The sequence below is a fragment of the Prenolepis imparis genome, unplaced genomic scaffold (assembly GCF_030444845.1).
Source record: "Prenolepis imparis isolate NDT839.2.m4 unplaced genomic scaffold, iyPreImpa1.0 SCAF_10, whole genome shotgun sequence".
Lineage (NCBI taxonomy): Eukaryota > Metazoa > Arthropoda > Insecta > Hymenoptera > Formicidae > Prenolepis > Prenolepis imparis.
This window is the reverse complement of record NW_028141168.1, coordinates 12,900,706-12,921,330: the sequence shown is the minus strand read 5'-3', so window position 1 is coordinate 12,921,330 and position 20,625 is coordinate 12,900,706. Positions and strand designations below refer to the sequence as shown.

The 20,625-nt window shown below is 37.4% G+C and overlaps 4 protein-coding genes across 12 annotated transcripts; 3 read left to right on the top strand and 1 right to left on the bottom strand.

Annotated features, from left to right (window-relative positions):
* Nucleotides 1-423: 423 nt before the first annotated feature.
* Pof (RNA binding domain-containing protein painting of fourth) lies at nucleotides 424-4,254 on the top strand. 3 transcript variants are annotated; one of them, XM_083047914.1, is made up of 6 exons: nucleotides 424-673; nucleotides 1,455-2,126; nucleotides 2,194-2,699; nucleotides 2,792-3,272; nucleotides 3,395-3,760; nucleotides 3,899-4,254. In XM_083047914.1, the coding sequence occupies exons 1-6, from the start codon at nucleotides 644-646 to the stop codon at nucleotides 3,962-3,964; spliced, it is 2,121 nt and encodes a 706-aa protein (XP_082904040.1). In that variant the 5' UTR covers nucleotides 424-643; the 3' UTR covers nucleotides 3,965-4,254. The 3 variants fall into 3 exon arrangements, with proteins under 3 accessions (XP_082904040.1, XP_082904041.1, XP_082904042.1); XM_083047915.1 differs by lacking the exon at nucleotides 424-673 and adding an exon at nucleotides 792-1,197; XM_083047916.1 differs by lacking the exon at nucleotides 424-673 and adding an exon at nucleotides 1,255-1,269.
* A 273-nt stretch (nucleotides 4,255-4,527) lies between these two features.
* On the top strand, nucleotides 4,528-6,532 carry Pcna (Proliferating cell nuclear antigen). Its single transcript, XM_083047978.1, has 4 exons — nucleotides 4,528-4,928; nucleotides 5,089-5,254; nucleotides 5,384-5,528; nucleotides 6,264-6,532. Exons 1-4 carry the CDS (start codon nucleotides 4,708-4,710, stop codon nucleotides 6,515-6,517), a joined length of 786 nt encoding a protein of 261 aa, XP_082904104.1. The 5' UTR covers nucleotides 4,528-4,707; the 3' UTR covers nucleotides 6,518-6,532.
* A 422-nt stretch (nucleotides 6,533-6,954) lies between these two features.
* LOC145941686 (uncharacterized) lies at nucleotides 6,955-13,188 on the bottom strand. Of its 6 annotated transcripts, none has more exons than XM_083047929.1 (7): nucleotides 12,922-13,188; nucleotides 12,100-12,189; nucleotides 9,530-9,771; nucleotides 8,892-9,419; nucleotides 8,677-8,784; nucleotides 8,426-8,590; nucleotides 6,955-8,341 (listed from the first exon to the last, which is right to left on the bottom strand). In XM_083047929.1, the coding sequence occupies exons 1-7, from the start codon at nucleotides 13,094-13,096 to the stop codon at nucleotides 7,955-7,957; spliced, it is 1,695 nt and encodes a 564-aa protein (XP_082904055.1). In that variant the 5' UTR covers nucleotides 13,097-13,188; the 3' UTR covers nucleotides 6,955-7,954. The 6 variants fall into 6 exon arrangements, with proteins under 6 accessions (XP_082904055.1, XP_082904057.1, XP_082904056.1 ...); XM_083047931.1 differs by lacking the exon at nucleotides 12,922-13,188 and adding an exon at nucleotides 12,492-12,819; XM_083047930.1 differs by lacking the exon at nucleotides 12,100-12,189.
* Nucleotides 13,189-13,308: 120 nt separating this feature from the next.
* App (Palmitoyltransferase app) lies at nucleotides 13,309-20,573 on the top strand. Of its 2 annotated transcripts, XM_083047919.1 has the most exons (9): nucleotides 13,309-14,224; nucleotides 14,479-14,639; nucleotides 14,818-14,976; nucleotides 15,168-15,305; nucleotides 15,408-15,562; nucleotides 15,645-15,762; nucleotides 15,900-16,012; nucleotides 16,155-16,257; nucleotides 18,773-20,573. In XM_083047919.1, the coding sequence occupies exons 1-9, from the start codon at nucleotides 13,887-13,889 to the stop codon at nucleotides 19,069-19,071; spliced, it is 1,584 nt and encodes a 527-aa protein (XP_082904045.1). In that variant the 5' UTR covers nucleotides 13,309-13,886; the 3' UTR covers nucleotides 19,072-20,573. The 2 variants fall into 2 exon arrangements, with proteins under 2 accessions (XP_082904045.1, XP_082904044.1); XM_083047918.1 differs by lacking the exon at nucleotides 18,773-20,573 and having other exon boundaries at nucleotides 16,155-17,410.
* Nucleotides 20,574-20,625: the final 52 nt, after the last annotated feature.

The window sequence follows — 20,625 nt, the reverse complement described above, 5'->3', positions numbered from 1 at the left end:
TCAAGATTAAAAACAATTTCTCATCTAATCAGTCTTGAAGTTCGAAGAAGAAAAACGCACAGAAAATGCACAGAAAATTTTCTCTCATTTGGGATGTATTCAATATTTGTTCATCGTGTTTTAATATTTGCGTATCGTAAGTAATGGTTAAAAAAATCGTCGATTAATTTAATATTTTGCATACAAAAGCATGTTATTGTGAATCTTTAATCTTTCACACATGAAAAAAAAAACACATTTATTTCGAATCATCATTACTGCCAAACAACGCAGTTCCTGAATAATCGAACGACGATTATAATACGGTGATTAATGACTACATATACATGTATGTATATACAAATAACACGTGTTTTTGCAGTCCAGTTCCACGCTTTTTATCGCCGTCACGTGTACGCATTCGCGAGAGAGTCGCGCGATGGAGATTCAAGCTATTGATCGGCAATGGCGGATCGTGCACGTGAGAACGCGTACGCAAGTGTATCGTGATCGAGAAGTGGGAATTTGAATCCGACGATCGATCGCGCGCGCAAGCGAGGCCCGCACGACGGCGTAGGTGCACCTTCGCGGAGTCGCGAAGATCGTGGTCGCGTGTGGTCAGCCAGCGCAACGAGGGACGGCGCAAATTTCGCGATGTGATAAGATGATGATGAAGAGAATGATAATGAAGAGAGTACGTATGTTTTTTTTTTTCTTTTTTTTTCTTTTTTTCTCTGCGCGTCCCCGATGCGGGGCGAAACCAAGCGTATAAATCGTCGTCGTCGTCTGTCATCACCCAGCGTTTACCATTATGTCCGCGTCCGCGTGTGCACTTAATGTCATCGGTCGTCGCGTTGTCGCGCATTTTGTCGCGGATCGATATATAGCTTGAGAGGGGAAAAGAAAGCGGGGGAAGGAGATCCGGGACGCGGGGGAGATAGATGCGGGTGGATACGCGTATATATAATAATGAATTGCATAATCTTGTAATTTCGCGTCAGGGTCGGGTCAGGGTCGTTCTTGTTTATTTATTTCTTATAAAAATCGTCGCGCGGTGGTTGGCACGCCTGGGCCTCCATCGCTCTTTTTCCCGTGAATATGTTTGTTGTTATACACTGGTGTTTACATTGTAACTCGAGAGATATTGTCACCTTATAAGGACGAATCGAATCGAATCGAGTATATCGTGCAGTGATGTATGAAGCGTTGAGACGCTCGGTAATATTTGTTCTCTCCGTAATGCTTTGGAATTTTTTTTTTCTTTTTAATTTTGCAACGTTGTTCTTTTAGGTTAGCTTGTCAATGTTGATATTTACAATATTTACATACATACTCCATACTTGCTCCGATATCATTCACGCGATAAAACGATCGAACTGTTTTAACGAGATGCTTCTCGATTGTATATATATATGTATATTTGTATATCTCGCAAATGTTTCTTTGTTTTAATTCATAATTTCTTAAACTTTCAGGTATCGGAAAAAGACACTGAAGCCAAACATACCTTTGTTAAGCAAGAGTCTATAAATTTTGGATACGATGCTGCCTCGTATGTCAATTATTCTTCATCGTCCTCTCCTTCCACTGTCACTCAACCTTTACCTGGACAACCACCCTTGCCACCTATGCCACCGCCACCAAGCGGAGTTCCACCTCCGCCTCATGTATTTGGACCAGTGCCTTCCCAAGTCGCTCCCATTCAAGCATGGGCACATCCGCATGCTCCATGGCAATGGATAACACAGCAAACCTCCCCTATACCACCACCAACTCCGCGTGAAATTACTAATACTTTTCAAAGAGAAATGCCTTTAAGGGGTAACTATGTACGTCGCGAACGATTTAGTCACAACAATAGAAGCAATATGTATGTTCAGAGGAATAATTTTCATCGTAAAAATAGAAGGTTGGCGCGATTCGGGCAGTCGCAGGGTCAATTTGATCAGGCCACATACTTTGCAAACGCAGCACTGACGGGTAGTCTCGGTTTAGAATGGCAGAGAAATAATTATACCGCGACAGCGAATGATGCTATAATAAACCACATGACCGTACCTTTACCTAATCATCCTATACCTCCCATTCCACCAGGAATCGTGACTAGCAGGCATAGCGAAGAAACAGAAAATCGAGATGTGAAAACTGTACTGATTATTATACTTCAAGTACTGCATAAATTTTGAAGGTAAATAATGTGATGACATTTTTCAGAAGGAAGTTATAGTAAAGAAGAATAAACCAAGGAAACCAATGTCCCAAAGTTATCCCAGTAGACCGTGGAATAGAGAGGACGCGGAGAGAGCGTTGAAGACTGAAAACGAATATAACAAGAAAAATAAGATTAATGCGCAAAGCTTAATAATTAAATTTCCCGATCCAGATCTAAATAAAGACATTGTTAGATTATTTCACCCTGGTATACAAAACATACATTTTCAAAGTCCAAGCGGGCCGAGATACTGCTTCATCCAAATGGCAGAGAATGTGAATATCGACGAAGCTATAAAAGATTTGGAGAAAATTCAGTTTGGTGTAGGAAATCTGAAAGTCGAGAGAAAGTCGTTGAGAGACGAGGATAATCCCATGCCCGAAGAGATAGATCCTTATACTTTATACATAGGAAATTTGCCCGAATCTGTTAATGTAAACGAGGTGAAAAGTAAATTTCCGACAGCACGAGTAGATGTAGGATACGCGCAAAAGATGAGAAATACCCGGTTAGTTGTGAGATTTATATATTATATATAAATATGCATATGATTTTTTACGATTATATTATACTTATGGATATTTTTGTATTTTGTTATAGATATGCTTTTATAAGATACAATAGTGTAGATGAAGCGATATCGGCTTATAAACAAGCGCATGATTTGATGTGGGACACGAGGAGTATCATTGTTAGATTTAGACGGCAGCGAGGTAATGCTTGTCTTCCTGGAGAACCTAAGCCTAATGTTAAGAAAGTTAAAGAAGAGTCGAGTAATGCTGCGCAAGTGAAAAAGGAACAGAATCACATTGACTTTAAGCCTAACGTTAAGAAGATGAAGGAAGAAGGAAATAATGCCAATCAAACGAAGAAAGATGACAAGATTAATCACGCGGATAAATCGTTGACGAATCAACAAGATGCAAATAGCGTTGAAGCGCGACTGCAAGATAATTCTAATAAGGCACAAAATAAATCAACCTCGCAAGTTCAGGAACAAAACGCAAACTCTCATCCCTCTGTGTTACCGACTTCGATTACATCAGCTAAAACAGCACAAGAGCAACAACAGCAACCCTGGGTAATATATATGAAATCAATGTTATTAAATTGTGATATACTTTGCAATTATATATGAAATTCATCAGTTTGTATACTATTTGTCATAAAAAACGATTCGATTAATAATTTTTTCTTGTATAGACGTCGCAACCTTCTCAGATACCTTCGGCATCGGAAGCTCCACCACCATGTCCAACGGAGGCAGAGGCTGTCAAAGAAACGATGATGCTTAGCGAGATCAAAGAGGAACCTCCAGATTATGTAGAAATGGATACGTCATGTATGCAATCGGACGACGACGACGACGACGACGACGATGACGACGACGACGATCACGATGATGACAACAATGAAGACGATGATGATGACAACGAGGAGCCGGATGACACTGATGATGAGGAGGATGACAACGAGGACGATTTTGACGAGGATATTGATAATGAGGGAACTATAATTTTCGAAAAGCCACCAGAAACACTACATGATAATGAAGATGAATCAACCGATGTAAGTTTATACCTTTATAGGTGATCAATTATTTCTATTAATTAGAAACTTATATCTTAAGATTGATATACTATATACTAGCTAATTAATATATAATTCTTTGCTCGAAGAATTTTGATACATGCCATATTATTTCAGCACCTCGATCAAATGTTCAGTGAATTGGAGAATATAACAGGTGATATCGGTTTTTTGAAGCATTGAATAATATATCGTTTTAATGCTCATTATCATGCTGACTCGATTTTTATGAAAATTAATTTCATATATAATATGTAAATATCACTAGTTACGTAATATAAACAAATGAGACTGCATGTATTTAAATACGATAGTGTAAGCGATTGCAGAGTCGTGTTAAAGCATTTTGTAATTATCATTTTTTTTTTTTTTTTTTTCAATGAATTTCAATGAATATACCCAAGCTTAAGTATGAAATTATGTAAGCTATTGTATTATTAAAATTATTATTTTGTGTATTCTCTCTGTAGTAATCAATCTATGCATCATTTTATTCAATAGCCCTTTTTACATAGTGAGTGATTATCAATAATATATAATTATTGCCGAATTGCAGAAATATAACGTTTAATATTCTACAAATAATGATTCTTTTTGTGTGTATATATAAAATTATATATATATATGTATATAAAATCATAATGTGAAAAACACGTCTCTTTTGTTGTATATATTTATATAATTGCCATCACACATCTTTGAATACCGGATGCCATCATTTTTGACAATTCAAGGTTGCCATCTACTTCCGTTTGAACTGGCGAGAAAAGGCGGGTAAATGTCTTGCGAAGGCGCGAGGATGCCTGTTGCTTTGTGTTGCTTAGGTTGATTTGCTTCCGCAAGCAGTGTACACGATTTTTCCGCGTTCCTTTCCGCTCAAAGTACTCGAGGATATCGGAATCTGTCAGGCAGAAAGAAACGGCACCATGTTCGAGGCACGTCTGACACAGAGCGCGATCCTGAAGAAGGTTTTGGACGCGGTGAAGGATCTCTTAACAGAGGCGACGTTCGAATGCTCGGACTCGGGGATGCAGGTCCAGGCGATGGACAACGCTCACGTTTCCCTGGTGTCGTTGAATCTCAGGAGCGATGGCTTCGACAAGTATCGCTGCGACCGGAACCTGTCGATGGGTATGAGCATCAGTTGGTGAGTGCAAGTTTGACAGTTTTAGAGGTTATGTAACCTGGGGAACCTTCTAGAAATAGAAATAGAGGCTCCTTTCTCCTTTGACTCTGGCTATATTTTAAGATAAATGATCGTCGAGCCGATTTTTCTCCATCACAATCACGCGAAAATGTTTTTCCAGCATGTCGAAGATCCTACGATGCGCTGGTGCGGAAGACACAGTGACCCTCAGGGCGTGGGATAATCCCGAGAATATCGTTTTTATATTCGAATCGCCGAACAAAGACAAGCTCGCCGAATACGAAATGAAGCTGATCAACATGGATCAGGAGCACCTTGGCATTCCTGTGAGATTCGCTTAGATATAAATAATGAGATATTTTTAAAAAATACATAATTGTATACTTTATTGTATATATTGTATGTATTGTATATTTATTGTTAATGTTTATTATATATTTTAATTGTTTTTATAGGAAACCTCTTACTCGTGTGTCGTGAAAATGCCGTCTTCAGAATTTACTCGCATATGCAGAGATCTGAGCCAGTTTGGAGAATCTATAACTTTTGCCTGTACCAAGGAAGGTATAAAATTTAGCGCAAATGGTGACTACGGCTCAGGTAAATATATTTTACATGTATATTTTAGAAATAGATGTGTGCTGTGGATATAATATATTGTATTTATAACTTGTGTTTTATGTATTTATTAAAGCAAGACGAGTAGAATATTATCAATATTTTCTATAATATTCCATGTCTATACAGTGACAGATTAAAATTGATTTCAATTTGAAACATTGTTAAATGAAAATGTATTTGAAATGTTTATCTTTCTATTTGTTTAAGAACAAAAATTATACTTGTCTACATTTTATTCTTGCCAGGAATATTTTTATTATAAATATTTGATTATCGAAACATTGTAAAGATATTGAATAATTAAATACAACTGTATAGAATAAGTTTTGCAGATACATTTATACAGAAAGATACCTGGACAAGAATTGTAAATTTTGTTGATGATTATAATTGTGATACAGAAGATGTTGCATCTTATAAATAGCTTTACTTCTTTTATACTTTAAACCAAATATGCAGAGATCATGATAAATAAAATTCAAATCTTTAATAGTTTGAATTAAACTTTATCGTGAATATAACTGATTTATAAAAACTATTGAGATCAAGAGAGGTACTGATTACTGATAAAAAAATAATACTGATTCTCTATTTTTGTGAATAGTTTTCTGTGAGTCACGCTCACAATAGAGTTAAATTTAAACGATTATTAAATTTAAATTTGATTTATTATGATCCAACTTATACATATTGCTCTTTTCTATTTATTTGCAGCCAATATCAAATTAGCACAGACTGCGGACGCTGATAATGAAGAGGAAGCAGTAATAGTTAACATGCAGGAACCAGTAAAGTTAACATTTTCTTGTCGTTATTTGAATTGTTTTGTAAAGGCTGGTCCTCTTTGCAATCAAGTTCAACTGTCCATGTCTGACGATGTGCCTTTAGTATGCGAATATAAGATTGGAGATATTGGACATATCAGGTATTACCTGGCGCCCAAGATCGACGATGAGGAGGAAAATTAAAATAAGAAATAAAATGTTCGTATACACTATAAATTGTAATTATCGGTATCATATTAAGTTACTTATTGCTTTGGAAAATGTTGTGTTCTAGTACTTTTTTTTACATATTTATCATATTTATTTCAATAGAAAAAGATGAATCGGCTTGACACGTTAATTCTAATAAGGGGACAATACCATACATGTATTTTTTAATGGAGAGAAAATTAAATATTCCGTATTCAATATTGAGGTACAAGTAACGCAAAGTTAGGTGTACTTTTAAGGTAATATATTATTTGAATTTTACATTTAAAAGTTATTTGGCTTGTCACAGTGCTAGCGTAATGCAGAATTGACACTAAAATTTATAGTAGAGTGACACAATGATTAATATAGCAAAATAGTGTCATCCACTTAATCAATATTCACATTGTTACTGTTCCAGAGACTGTGACAGTATTTTGATAATATCGCATTGTGTTTTTTTTTCTTTTTATATGTAAGAAGAACTCAATATATCTCCAAAAAATTTGATAAATTTTTAAATATTATATATTATATTCTTATATCCTAGCCTAGATCAAAGTTCCAAGTTTTGCTTAATCTTATCTCTTATACATTTTTGTGTATAAGCTATTTTAATATAAAAATACATAATTAACTTACGAGCTGAGGGAATAAAAGGGCTATCATGGATGGAATAGCCTAGAAGTATACAGTTAAATCTTACATAATTTGGATTTCTCGTATAATTACTCTAAATAATTAAGTTAATAATTAATCGTTAAATATCGATTTATACTATAGAATTATTTTACACGCAAGCACTCCTCGATCGGCAGATCTTTATAAGTAATAAAATCATTCAGCATTTATTCTTTTTGTACTTGAACAAAGAAAAAAAAATTTTTTTTTTAAAAGTAACTTTTTTATGCGTGCACTACATTCGAGGGAAAGAGAAACAGTTTAAAACAACAAAATGAGAGCGTTTTGGCAATATTAATCAGCCTCTTTGGTATTAAAGCCCTGATATTGCTTTCTTGTTTAACTCAATCAAAAGTTATTTAACGAGAGAGAGGAGTTCTATTATATATTTTATACACGATTGAAAAGAAGATTATTATATATATATATATATATATATAAAGAACGCGATAATTCTACCCTTTAGAAAAAATAGTTTGTATAGATTTCTCTCCAATATGCATTGGGAATTTTTAAAATGCGCTCAGTTATGTTTCAGTGGAGATTACAACACAGATCTCGATTCTGCTAGTTCCTCGTCACGTCACGTTCCGATTTGGCATCCTTTTATACGTTATATAGATACGCGTTCAGTCTAAATAGACATAATATTGAACATGGATAAGATGCTGTATAGTCTCTCCACGACTGAGACGCCATGCAAAACAGAAATATATGTATACGTTTCGGAAAGGAATGTGAAGAGCCTTTTTAAGCGTTCGTGTTACCATTACTCCCGTATAAGCTGGGATGCACATATTTGTCATGCAGTGTTCTTAAATGCCTCAATAGATTGCTCTTTACGTTGAAGCCTTTTTTGCAATAGGAACAGAGGAAAGGCTTCTCGCCCGTATGCGTTCTCTGGTGGATGACCATCGAGGCGTGGCTCGGGAATTCCTTTTGACATATGTTACATAACTTTTGGTGATTGTGTACCCTCTTGGGCTTAGGGGGCGCCGAATTGTTCATCAAGGCCAGTTGTTCCTCCGTGTGCTCCGTTTGTATGTGACGTACCCACTCCTGCGGCGTGGTGTACATGTTGCCGCATAGATCGCATTTCAGAGGCGGGAAGTCCTTGCTGTCGTCGTTCACGTCGTCCTGAAATCATCGCGTTTCCTCGTTTCACGAAATTTCTGTGATGTTATAGTATCAATCGTAGAATTATATCGCGTAAGAAAATACCTTTCGTTTCTTTCTTCGATTTTCAGTCATGTCAGCGTGCGTGAATTCTATATGTCTCACCCAATCTGATGGCCTGTTAAACGTTTGACTGCACATGTCGCACGTCAATGGTGTATATTCCTCTTCTTCCATATCTCCATCCTCGTCCGCGCTGTGCACAATTTCCTGCGAAGGAAATAATAGCAATTGTTATTGCCTCTCGTCTCTTCGATATATAAAAAGATTGTAAGAATAGTTTTATTTTAACGCACTGGTTTGATATCGATCTCGTGGTCTATCGTAAGCGATTCCGACGGATCGATCGTCTCTTCCCAATCGATCGGCTCATCCTTCACTAACAATTCCAGATTTAGTTCCGTCTAAAGAAAAGAAAACACGAGAAGAATGTTAGATTTTCTCTAGGACGCTTCTCTCTTTTTTTTTATCGCATTACTACAACTAAATCTACAAAAAAATGATGCCTTACGTTATCGCCACCTTCGCTCTTCGATTTGTTCGATTCGACGTCACTGCTAACAGATTTTTTCTTCTTGCCGTTCGTCTCGAGATTTTCTTTGTTTTTATTTTGTTCATTATTTTTGTTCTCCTCCAAGATTTTTTTGCCGTCGGATTCGTTGGTCTTCTCTTCGATAATCTTCTCGATGCTCTTCCTCTCGACCGGCTTCGAGGGTTGTACATTATTTTGGCATGCCGTGGCTGCCTGTTGCGCGTTCTCGACCAACTTTTCGGCGGTCGGTTGTACCAGTTTGATCTTCTGTATCTGCCCGGTTAGCTGCGACGGTTCCCGCTTGTCGCGTTCAATCTTCTGATTGTTCGACTGTATATTTTCCTTCTTACTGCTACCGGTGTTCGATCTCCACAATCCACGTACACGCAATATATCACCGGCTTTCAAGACACCCTCCAGCTGATCATTCGTCACGGTGGCTTCGCCGCTGTACATGTACTGTATCAGGATTTTTAGCGTACGATATCCAATCTCTGTAGGCAGTACCTGGAAAGCACGAAATAACATCATCGAATCGTCTGTATATATATATGTTTTACTTTTAGGTTTTTGAACTGACAATTAAGAGTAAGAAAAAAATATTTGATTATACCAACCACGATTATCGGAGCGTTGGTGTTCGCGCCAAAGTGGCACGTCTGGAAAATGTGACTTAGGTACGACGAGCAAGCCGCGAGGACGAACCGATGAGCGGCCACGTGTCGGCCGCAGGACGTAGCCAGCAAAACATCCGCGAAGGACTCCGAATGAAGCAGCGTCGCGACGGAGCTATGCAGATGCGCTCCGTAGCTGTGCCACTTGAGCTGATAATTTTCCGAAGCAGCGATTGCCATCTTTTCTACATTAGACAAAAGCGATGATGGATTAGACAAGCGTGAAAACATACAAAGAGATAACATTATTATTTAGCGCTATATATATATATATATATATATATATATATATATATAAACGCATATTTCTCAAATTAATTTGTTTAATCGATACAACTGATGTAGAATGAAAATCAAAAAGAGATAATGTATATAATGTTTGTAGAGAGTTTTAATGTACGCCTGTACATTAATTTATCTTAATTAATTTATCTAATCGATACAAGAGTGATGTAGAATAAAAACCAAAGAGAGATCATATATATGTATATATATAATGTTTGTAGAAAATTTTAATGTATTTTTATACGCGATGAGCCTGTTGCTTGACGATATATATAATCTCTCATTGATAAACCGATTAAATTATATAATTTAGCATTGAATTTGTTTTTCGTCAGCATCTCGCGTATTTTTATCTGTATCGATCTATCGTCGTGATTAAGCGATTTCTCCGAAGCGATTATATCTTGCAAGGGTGGTCTAGAGAGAGAAAGGCTACACGTCGCCATGATCGCTCACGTCCGATCTCGAAAAGCGTCGCGATGATCTAGCGAACGATCCGCGTGATCCACGAATTCCTCCTGTCGCCTATTTTAACTTTATCTCTCCACCGCGATTGTATCGCGATAATCGCGTATATATAAACTTGGCATATCAACACACTCCAAAATTGTACAAATCGTTTGAAAAATCGATACAAAAAGGAGAGATGCGACAGAGATGGAATTCTTTCGCAAGAACGATTACAATATATTATTCGAGCTTGCGAGATCGCGGTTTCAATCCTTCACTCACGACTCGAGAACGGAGCTGTGTCTCTCCTCGGTCACGTCGTCGTCGTCGTCGTCGCCGCCCGTATACAGATCAATGCAGGCCGATAAGTCGCGCAACGTGATAAACTCACGCCGCCGCGAGATTATTCCCCGATCTCCATACCTCGCCGCACATTAATCGAATTTGCAAACTCAATCAGGATGCGCAGGCATCCGGGGTTGACCGCCCCGTCCTTTACCGCCGAATTCGCCGATCCGACACGACACCCTTATTCATTCGCACCCTCTCGATGTACGGAGATCGGGGGTCGCGTGTACTATTACGTCGCGAATATATATATATGTATATACACACGTATATGCGAATTACACCGGAAACACTTGGTCGCGCCGTCTCGACACCGACGAGGAAGAGATCCGCGCTTGATATTATCGTTCGCTCGCTCGGGAAAATCGCTCGTGAATCATCCACGGGGAGAAGAAGAGACGCGAAAGAGAGAGAGAATGCGTCGCGACGAACCCTCGATCGCTCTCCCCCCCTCTCTTTCTCCCTCTCTTTTCTCGGTCTGGCCAGACGTCTCCTCGTTTTTGCTCGTTGTCGCGGATTTACCTGAAAACATCGGCGCACACTCTGACAACGATTAGCAGGATTCACTCCGACGATCTCTCTACTTTTGGACGCGCGCGACGATAAATGAATCCGCGGGCGAGACTTTAGGAGACAGAACGTTGACGGGGACGAGCACACTGCGTGCACGAGAGCACGGCGTATCTCGCGCGCGTCGTCGGTGTTTTGAAAGGCGCTTGGCGCGGACAGGACGCACGGGGCACGGGGTAGATACGAGCATCGAACGAACCGCCGCGTAGGGGCCTAAAAATCGATATTTCGGTCTTTGCTCCATCCTCTCCGCGCGCCGTACGGCGCGGCGCGGCTCGCCGGCTTTCGCCGGCTAGAAGAGAGGTAGAGAGGAGGGTAGGATATGCCCCCCTGTGTTCATCATCGATTTTCCCGGCTACCAATCGCACGCATCCATTTATCGCATCGATCGCCCGAGCTGATTTCAGCGTTTGCGTCCGTCCGTCCATCCGCGCCCGCTCTTTCTCTCTCCACGACGATTCATGCACCCTATACCCTATACGATTCCCTCTCTCCCTCCCGAACCCGAGCTCTCTACCTCTCTTCCTATCCTCCCCACACGCTCGCACCAGTATATACCCTTCCCGTCGACCCTACCCCTTCGTTCGAGGCGACCCTCGCCGCCGCCGCCGTCGTCGTTCGCTTCGGTTCTGTATCTTCGATCGTAGATACGACTCTGAGAGAGAGAGAGAGAGAGAGAGCCTCGTCGAGGGTCGCGTCGAGAGGGAGGTCGACCTCGCGGACGCTGCGATCCGCCGACTTCTTCATGTGCCTGTTGATATCGCCGACCAGCGGTTATCCTTTATTCGAAGGCTCTTCTCCTGTAGAAGGGGTACAGGAGTCTCGAAGCGACGAGAATTGTCGCAGGATGTATCGATTACCTGCCGCTCGATGATCCATCCCGTCCAGATGTAGGATCGCGCCTTCTTTCTCCCGTTTGTGAGCTGCTTCGCAGTTTGTCCCAGGGATGTCTAGAAGATTTCATGAAAAAATTAGTAGTCATTCGATGATTATGCGTATATTTATGTATACATTCGCCGCGTCTCTCATTTGATTGATTTCGAATGGTTCTGTTTATGTCTTTTTTTTTGTAATAAGCTCTAATGCAAAATTTATCCGCGCACTGATATACATGTGCGGTAAAAAAAGCGATAAATTACAAAATTGATCACGTTGCAACACGATTTAATGATCGATAACTCGTTGAATAATGATGCAGTCATATATATATTTTACATACGTATATAATAAATGTACCTCGATATATACTTACCTATATTTGTTTGGTGGAATCAGGTGTTTACATTCTTATGCCGCGCGACAACGGCGCCGAGGAATCTATATAGATCGTGGACGATCTATTGTATATTAAATCGCTTTGTCATTTTCACATTTGACAATATAACCTGGAAATTAAACGCGATCGAAGACGCTAGTCGAGCTCGCGAAGATGACGTCGATAGAGCGAGATCGTTCGATTTTCAGGATTCCCTCGGTCACATGCCACGTAGCGTACGATGCTATGTGTGTGTATACGTATACACGTGTGTATGTGTGTGTGTGCGTGCCGTGCGCGGCGACGTCCGCATTGCGTCGACGACCCATTTTGCAACGGGGGCGATAAGTCGCGCTCGCGCGACCCTCCCTGCCGTTTAAATAATCAATCTCGCGGCGCCCGCTAATCGAGAGAACGCCTTTTTTACCTGCCGGTGCGCCTGCAACGAGGAGACGGTTGTTATTGATGGACGTTGATGCGGGACGCGCCGCGTCCTTGATCGTCATCATCGTCGCGCTCTCGCGCTGCATCCCCGCGATTTTCCCCTCGCGATTATTAGCGTCGTCTCTCCTCGTCCTCGGGCTCGAAATCGTGCGGAGCATCGTCGCGAAGAGGAAAATAAAGGCCGCGTGGTACCTGGATCCGAAAATGACGGAGAACGGGTCGGCCGACGACGATCGACGATCGATGGATAACCGCGTGAAGCTGTGCGCGTATTCGAATATCGCGACCGCTCGAGGCCTCGAGTCACGTGACTCACGTGGGGCCGAGTCACGTGGCGTTTTCGCGTGAGTCGCGCGAGGGCGCCTCGCGAGCGAACACGTCGCGGCCGACACACAACATTCCTGCGCGTTCGTGTGTGTCTGTCTGTACTCGCGTTCCGTAAATATGCGCGTTTATTGTCATCATCGGCCGGAGGTTGTATACGTCGCGACGACGACGACGACGAGGTGGGTCTGAGAAGAGGATGAGACGGTTCTCGGGAACGTGTTGCTGCTTACTCGAAGGGCCGGCGGTGCTCGCGGCCGACTCGTGAGTGCTGGGCCTCGTTGACCCAATTTTCGCGAATAAACGAAGGTCCTTCCTCTTGGGTGCAAACACGCTCTGCTCCTCGGAGTCGGTGGTTTCCGCGAGGCGGACGATGACGGACGGTGAGTTTGATTAGAAGAAAAAATTGTCCACTGCGAGTGCTCCGGTTTCTAGTCTCGCGAAGATACTCGATACCCTGGGATATTCCTCTTTTCTTTTTACCTTTGAGTACGGGTAAGATTAAGGTTAAGTCGGGTTCTTATCGCGCGCGAGTCCTCGTGGCTCTGAATCTTGGAGCGTCATCGTGGACAGTAGTAGCTCAACAGGCGGCTTCCCCGCGTAAAGTGATGAATAGATACATGGATGTTGCTGTTGGCTTCCGCGGTGCGTCTCGACTCGGGGACTCGGGGACGGAGCGGGCAAGATGAGACATTTCTGTCCGAATGTTATTCGTGCGGGAACGTCAAACAGACACGATCGTACGATTTTGATCAATCGCCGTTCTACGTTCATTTATGGCAATACGTGAGAGGAACTTTAGCCACGAGCAAGATGCCTCACATCACGCGAAAATGGGAGCTATTCCCGGGCAGGAATCGCTTTTGCTGCGATGGCAGAGTGATGATGGCACCGCAAACCGGAGTATTCTACGTCACAGTGTGCCTCATCGTCGGGACAACTGGATTGTTCTTCGGTTTTGAGTAAGCGCATCATAAATTTATATAATATGTACTTTTTTTTAATTTATATTTCTTCTCATAAGTAGAGAATCTTGATAAGATGATAATTTGAAGATAAAGTGTTACACAACATCTTGCATACTTTAATCTTCTTTGAGACATGCAAAACAAGAGTAGCATGTCTTGAGACATTTTGTGAGATTGAATCTATATTAGCAACGAGATGAATGCTTTTGTACGCATTAGCAAAATAAAGTTCTTCTCTTCTTTTTCAGTTGTCCATATTTGACACTACACGTAACACCAGCAATACCAGTAATAGGAGCTTTGTTATTCATATTTGTAATGTCTGCTTTGTTCCGAACAAGCTTCAGTGATCCTGGAGTAATTCCAAGAGCAACGCCTGACGAAGCAGCTTATATTGAAAAGCAAATCGGTATAAATACAATTGTGATATATATATATATATATATTTATAGACAGATCATCTCACTTGGCTATTTTATAATGCCATTATTTAACTATAGAAATAATGAAAAAAATCTTTCATTTATTATAAATCTATTGAATGTTAAATTAAAATATTTTTTTTTGCTGCATTTTCTGGGCTTTAGAAGTACCAAACAATGGCAACTCTAAAACATACAGACCTCCTCCTAGAACAAAAGAAGTCTTAATTAGAGGACAACCAGTAAAACTAAAATATTGCTTCACGTGTAAAATATTTAGGCCACCAAGGGCCTCTCATTGCAGTTTATGCGACAATTGTGTAGGTATGTATATCTGTTATTTTATTAAGAAGCAGATTATTTATCAAAATTAGATTATTTGCTTAAAGATATCTGCAATACTTTGTTTCTCTTTTCTATTATCAGATTTATATCAGGATTAATATTATATAGCGATCTCACTGATAATTAATCACAAATATTACACGTGATTTTAAAGATAACTATTTTTGCAGAGAGATTTGATCATCATTGTCCATGGGTTGGTAATTGCGTGGGCAGAAGAAATTATAGATATTTCTATGCTTTTATAGTGTCCCTAGCATTTCTTTGTGTCTTTATATTTATATGCGCAGTCACTCATCTAATTATGCGTAAGTTGCTTTAATTCCTGAATCACTAAATAAATATATTTTAGGAAAATTAAAAAGCAATATTTTATATTCATTTATCTTATTTTTATATCGTGATTGTAGTTACAAAGGATAATAAGCCGTTCTTAGAAGCTGTCAAATTATCTCCGAGCAGCGTTATTGTGGGAGTCGTATGTTTCTTCTCCGTTTGGAGCATTTTAGGCCTTGCTGGCTTTCATACATATTTAACTAGCAGTAATCAAACAACTAACGAAGATGTAAGTAGGCTTGATAAAATTATGTCAAAGTTATGTAAATAATTTATTTTAATTGCCTTTTTTTGCTGCTATTTTAAAATAGATTAAAGGATCATTCACGAATAGGAGAGGTCAGGACAATTTTAATCCATATAGTCAAGGAAATATTTGTGGAAATTTTTTTTATGTTCTATGTGGACCAGCTCCACCTAGCTTAATCGGTAAGATTCCTTCTCAAATACTAATATATTTGTAAATATGTACAACTTATGGAATTAAAAGAAATAATGCAGCTATCATTCTTTTATTCTCTTATTTTATATTGGATTTATATTCATTCTCGATCATATCTTTTCAGATCGAAGAGGAATAGTCACACCCGAATATCGCGCAGAACACGAATCAATTGGCGATGATAATATGATCACTAATAATAAGACATATGGTACTGCCAAGATTGTGCAGCCTCAGGTAATTATGAATTATAGTGCATTTATTAGTCTATTTTGTATGCCAAAATAAATAGATTAAGTGCAATAGATGTTGTTTAGAATATAAGATATATGATATTGCAATTTTTAATCTTTTTATTTTTTCTCATTCATTACAACAGTCAAATGGTACGACGGTTCAAACAAGTCCTACCACGGATCTCACGGGCTCGATGAACAATTTAATCAGCGGTCAACATTCTCCGAGAATAGAGTCAATAAACGGTGAGTTGACGCTTTTAAGACATCCTACGCGTTGCCCCGAGGATCTACCAAAATATCCGCGCCAATATATAAATGATACGTATGTGCCGCCATATCCGACGCAACATTGCTCTCAGGATTCTGTGAAACATATTAAATATAACACTGAGATAGACCGATTAAATCCAGAATTTCAAAAGTATCCGTGCAGATGCGAAGAGGGTTTGCAAAAGTATCCTCACAGATGTAGAGAGGAATATCACAGATGCTCCGACAACAATCTCATATACGATCAGTGCATAGGGGATCAGAAATACGACATTGATCTTCAAAAGTATCCTCAGAGATACTCCGAGGATCCTTTACGTTACCAGATAAGCGAGAAAAATGGTTATACCGATCTGCAAAAATTTCCACAATGTTACTCTGAGGATCCGTTGCGCTTCGCGCAATCCCCGCATATGCTTAAATATAATAATTTGCGGTGTAACGAGCACAGTTTAAAGTATCCGATAACGAAGAATATTCTGCCGGCGCGTATATTAGGTACGGGTGGCATTCCGATTATCGGGCAGACCGCGATCGGTCTCGTCGTCAATAGATTCGGCTCTGGACCACTGACAAATTTAACAAACGATTTATCGTATGCCGAGAATTCGTTATGTCCGAGCGATAGTACGGAAGAAGATCTCTTGAATCGACGTTTCATTATGAGTTCGCTGAGTGATAACGAGGATATTTAACGTTTGTTATACATAAACTAACAATAACGCATTTTTTTAAATATACGATTTGGTCATAGAGAAGTGGAAAAAAAAACGATACAAATAATGTAATTATTACATTCTCTTACCAAAGAAATTGTAGATTTGTAATATTAGAAAGCTTTAATATGATTCGTCCTATTCTCAAAATCTTTCGCACTAAAAGGGTGCTCTAATTTGTATATATAAATGGTTATATATACAGTTGTTCTTGATATTTTTAATTGGGAATTGAAAAAAAAAATTATATATACATTTGACATTTGTCAAACAGTTGAAATTAATTGTTGCAAAAAGAGATCTATTTATTTTTTGAAAGTATCGTTTTGTATTATGTATAGATTTTTATTTTAAAATATCTATATTATGGTTATATAATGATATATAAGTAAAGTTAAGAGATATAAGGCATATAGCAATCGTATTTATTTAAGACGTAACTTTTCTCTTTTTTTATACTTAATACTTTTTTTTTAAGTTATACTTTATATATTTTAGGAAAAATAAGTTCTGTTGAGGTTTTAAATCTATTATATTGCATTATTCTGTACTCAATATTCTCGGTTCAATGTTTTTTTCTCTCCTAAATTAATTAATTGCATAGCTTTCATTAAGACAGGTAAAACTGTAATATATATATGCAAAGACATATATTCTTAGCATTAATTTTTCTCAATATTAAATTTGTATCGCAAAATCAAGTTTTTTTCTTTAGGTATAAATATATTTTTATGTATATACATATATATATACCTATGGTAATAGGTCTTTAATAGGTAGTAAAATTTGGACATAATTCAATAAATTGTATTTCTTTGTTGTTTAAAATTACGTCCTGTTATCGAGGGCTCAGAGCGTACTACTTGGTAAGTTGATTTCATACATTTTGATCATCATTGTGAATGTTTTAATATATAAATGATTTGATTTATCTTCACTACCATTAATAAATCACACGTGACGTTTTATAAATTTTTATGAGACTAATTTTAGAAGTGTATTAATTACAGGGTTTATGGTTTGTGACTAATTGATTGATTCTATAATTTGGGATTTGATATTATGTATAGGAAAGACATATTTATAAAATGTTATATATATATAATTTGTAAATAAGTTTTAATGGACATACGCAGAAAAATGTATCGAGTGCATGAAAAGTGTTTTTTTATTAAAAAAGAAGTCTAAGATTTGTGATATATTTCTAGTATTGCAATGTTTTCTTTAGAAATTTACAGAAATTTAGAATTCAGTAAAAATTGTAAACTATTTCAAAATTTGTGATTGCATTTATGTATGATAGAAACAAAAAGAAATATATTAAAAGATAAAAAGTCAAAATTAAAGAATAAAAAGGATAAAAGTTAATCTATTTGTTTTATCAAGGATAAATAAACACAATGTTTGCAAGGAAAATTTTTCCCAATGATATATCTAATATAGACTGTGTTAATCTTACGGAATGCACTGAGAACGAGTTAAATAATTGAAATTATAACGAGAGGTTGCATTGGTATTGCTGACACTTTGCGTGTAAAAAACACACGGCCAACGCTGCACTTTCTTGATAATAATTGTACAATATGATTTTTCTTCTTTTTTCGTCCTCTAGAGAAGTTTCATATAACAGCTTGTCCCTCACGATTTAATAGCAATGATTTATTTTTTTCTTAATGCTGTATATGTGCACTTTTGTACAATGTGTCCAAAAAAATGTAACAAAACCGCAAACAATCGAATTACTTATTTGCCATTGTGAATTTTGCTTTTAGGTAGTACGACGAACAGCATAAGTCAACTTGTTAGCAACGAAATACCGTTAGCGTCTCTCAATATAGCACCAATTGATATCGACGAAATCGCTCCGCTGCCTCCTCGTCAAAGTGTCGCTGTTTCCTCCACTCTGGACACATCTTCCATACCTGCAGTAACGACTCCGTTGTCCGCGTCTAGACTTAGACTGTTACAAGATACGACTATGATAGAGTCTGCCTTGGACTTGGATTCGTTGGAAGATGCGAGTGTCGGTAGAGGAAGCCAGTCAGGGCTTATAAAAATGGGTGTAGTATAAAATTCAGCTATCCATAAATCCGGTAGAATTTAAGAATTCTGTCGCTTTCTATCTGATATGGATAGTACAGTTTTAACATATTGAATTACAAAGCATGAAATGCAATTTGTTACAATCTTCGTTGTGAATAATTCGCGCATGAAATGATAATCACGAAATGATACACGCAGATGTAATTATTAGTATCATTATTAATTACAATAAGTAGATAATTATCGTGTTATGCTTTTTCTTGGGAGAAAAAGTAATTTCGAGGATGATTTTCAAGAAAAACTAGGAAAATTCGATTATATATTTAATAAAACGGCCGAACTTATGCTATTATTAAAGTACAAATATGATTATTTACATAATTAAATTTATATAATTGCATCAAAAATTTAAATTGTAACATTGTATGATTAGATTATTTTCCACAACTGCATTATTTATTATATCGTATTTATGTGCAGCTCTAATAATTACGTATACGTCAGAAAAGAGGAGCCAAAATGATATATTTTTTCTATTCTCTAAAGCATCTGTATTATTAAATGTAGCATCCTCTATGGGCTATAATGGAGTTTTTAAAAGAACTTTGAAAAGTATTATTTTAATATGTTGATTAATTTATTGTTTATATTATATATATAGCTTATTCGCAATTCTATTAAAACAATGCTTAATTGAAAGAAGATATAATGATATGATGAGAAAAAATCTTATACTACTTAATTTTTTATTGATCCACACACAAATTTCTGTTCTTTATTATATATATAAGAAAATTTATATTTTTTTTACTTTCTGGCCTATTCATCTAATCATTAAAAATGTATTATTTTATATGTATACGTATGATATTATTGAAATTGATTTTACTATAATAAATATAACAAATCTATAGCATTATATTTGTACAAACTATATATATATATTTCTAACACTTGTTTGTGTTTGAACTAAAAGGAAAGATCAAAGTATGCTATGTTATATAGGAAACTAAGTAAACATATTTGAATTTGAATAAAAAGAAAAAAATTTGAAAGAGAAAGAGAGAGGAATAGCTTTCAATAATGAACAACAATATTTTATTGCAGAAAAATGCAGAAACTATGATATTTCTTATGTTATTTTCCTAATATTCTTAGAGATATTGTCTTTTTGAAAGAATTTGTCATGTGTACAGTGTAAAAAATTTTGTAAATAAAATTTTCATACATGTTAGCATAGTTTTACAGATATTTACAAAAATTAAAGCAATGCCGCTAATAGCAAGCATTTAAATATTAGGATTATCACTGCCTGATTTATTGATGAAATTTTGTATTAAAATTACTTGTTATTACCTAATTTGACATTATCATGCAATTATGCATTATTCATGTGAATAATATTGAAGAATATATTAATAAAATAGCTGTTGTCATATTAATGATATAAGGATTGCCATTATAAAGACAAGAATGCTATTCTTTTGTATATAAGATATATGTATGATACTCTGTATATGTATATATTATGTAGATGTATAATGAAATCCGCATATATATAATATATAACGCAAGTTGAAAA

Bases quoted from the DNA above. Each gene is read 5' to 3' on its own strand.
- Pof (XM_083047914.1), top strand. From the start codon at position 644: ATGATGATGAAGAGAATGATAATGAAGAGA. The intron at 674-1,454 runs GTACGTATGTTT...TTAAACTTTCAG, and splicing joins AGAGAATGATAATGAAGAGA to GTATCGGAAAAAGACACTGA. The intron at 2,127-2,193 runs GTACTGATTATT...GACATTTTTCAG, and splicing joins AAAATCGAGATGTGAAAACT to AAGGAAGTTATAGTAAAGAA.
- Pcna (XM_083047978.1), top strand. From the start codon at position 4,708: ATGTTCGAGGCACGTCTGACACAGAGCGCGATCCTGAAGAAGGTTTTG. The intron at 5,255-5,383 runs GTGAGATTCGCT...TTGTTTTTATAG, and splicing joins AGGAGCACCTTGGCATTCCT to GAAACCTCTTACTCGTGTGT. The intron at 5,529-6,263 runs GTAAATATATTT...ATTTATTTGCAG, and splicing joins AAATGGTGACTACGGCTCAG to CCAATATCAAATTAGCACAG.
- LOC145941686 (XM_083047929.1), bottom strand. From the start codon at position 13,096: ATGCTCCGCACGATTTCGAGCCCGAGGACGAGGAGAGACGACGCTAAT. The intron at 8,591-8,676 runs GTGCGTTAAAAT...TTTCCTTCGCAG, and splicing joins ACGAGATCGATATCAAACCA to GAAATTGTGCACAGCGCGGA. The intron at 8,342-8,425 runs GTATTTTCTTAC...CGATGATTTCAG, and splicing joins ATCGAAGAAAGAAACGAAAG to GACGACGTGAACGACGACAG.
- App (XM_083047918.1), top strand. From the start codon at position 13,887: ATGTTGCTGTTGGCTTCCGCGGTGCGTCTCGACTCGGGGACTCGGGGA. The intron at 14,225-14,478 runs GTAAGCGCATCA...CTTCTTTTTCAG, and splicing joins GGATTGTTCTTCGGTTTTGA to TTGTCCATATTTGACACTAC. The intron at 15,306-15,407 runs GTAAGTTGCTTT...TCGTGATTGTAG, and splicing joins AGTCACTCATCTAATTATGC to TTACAAAGGATAATAAGCCG.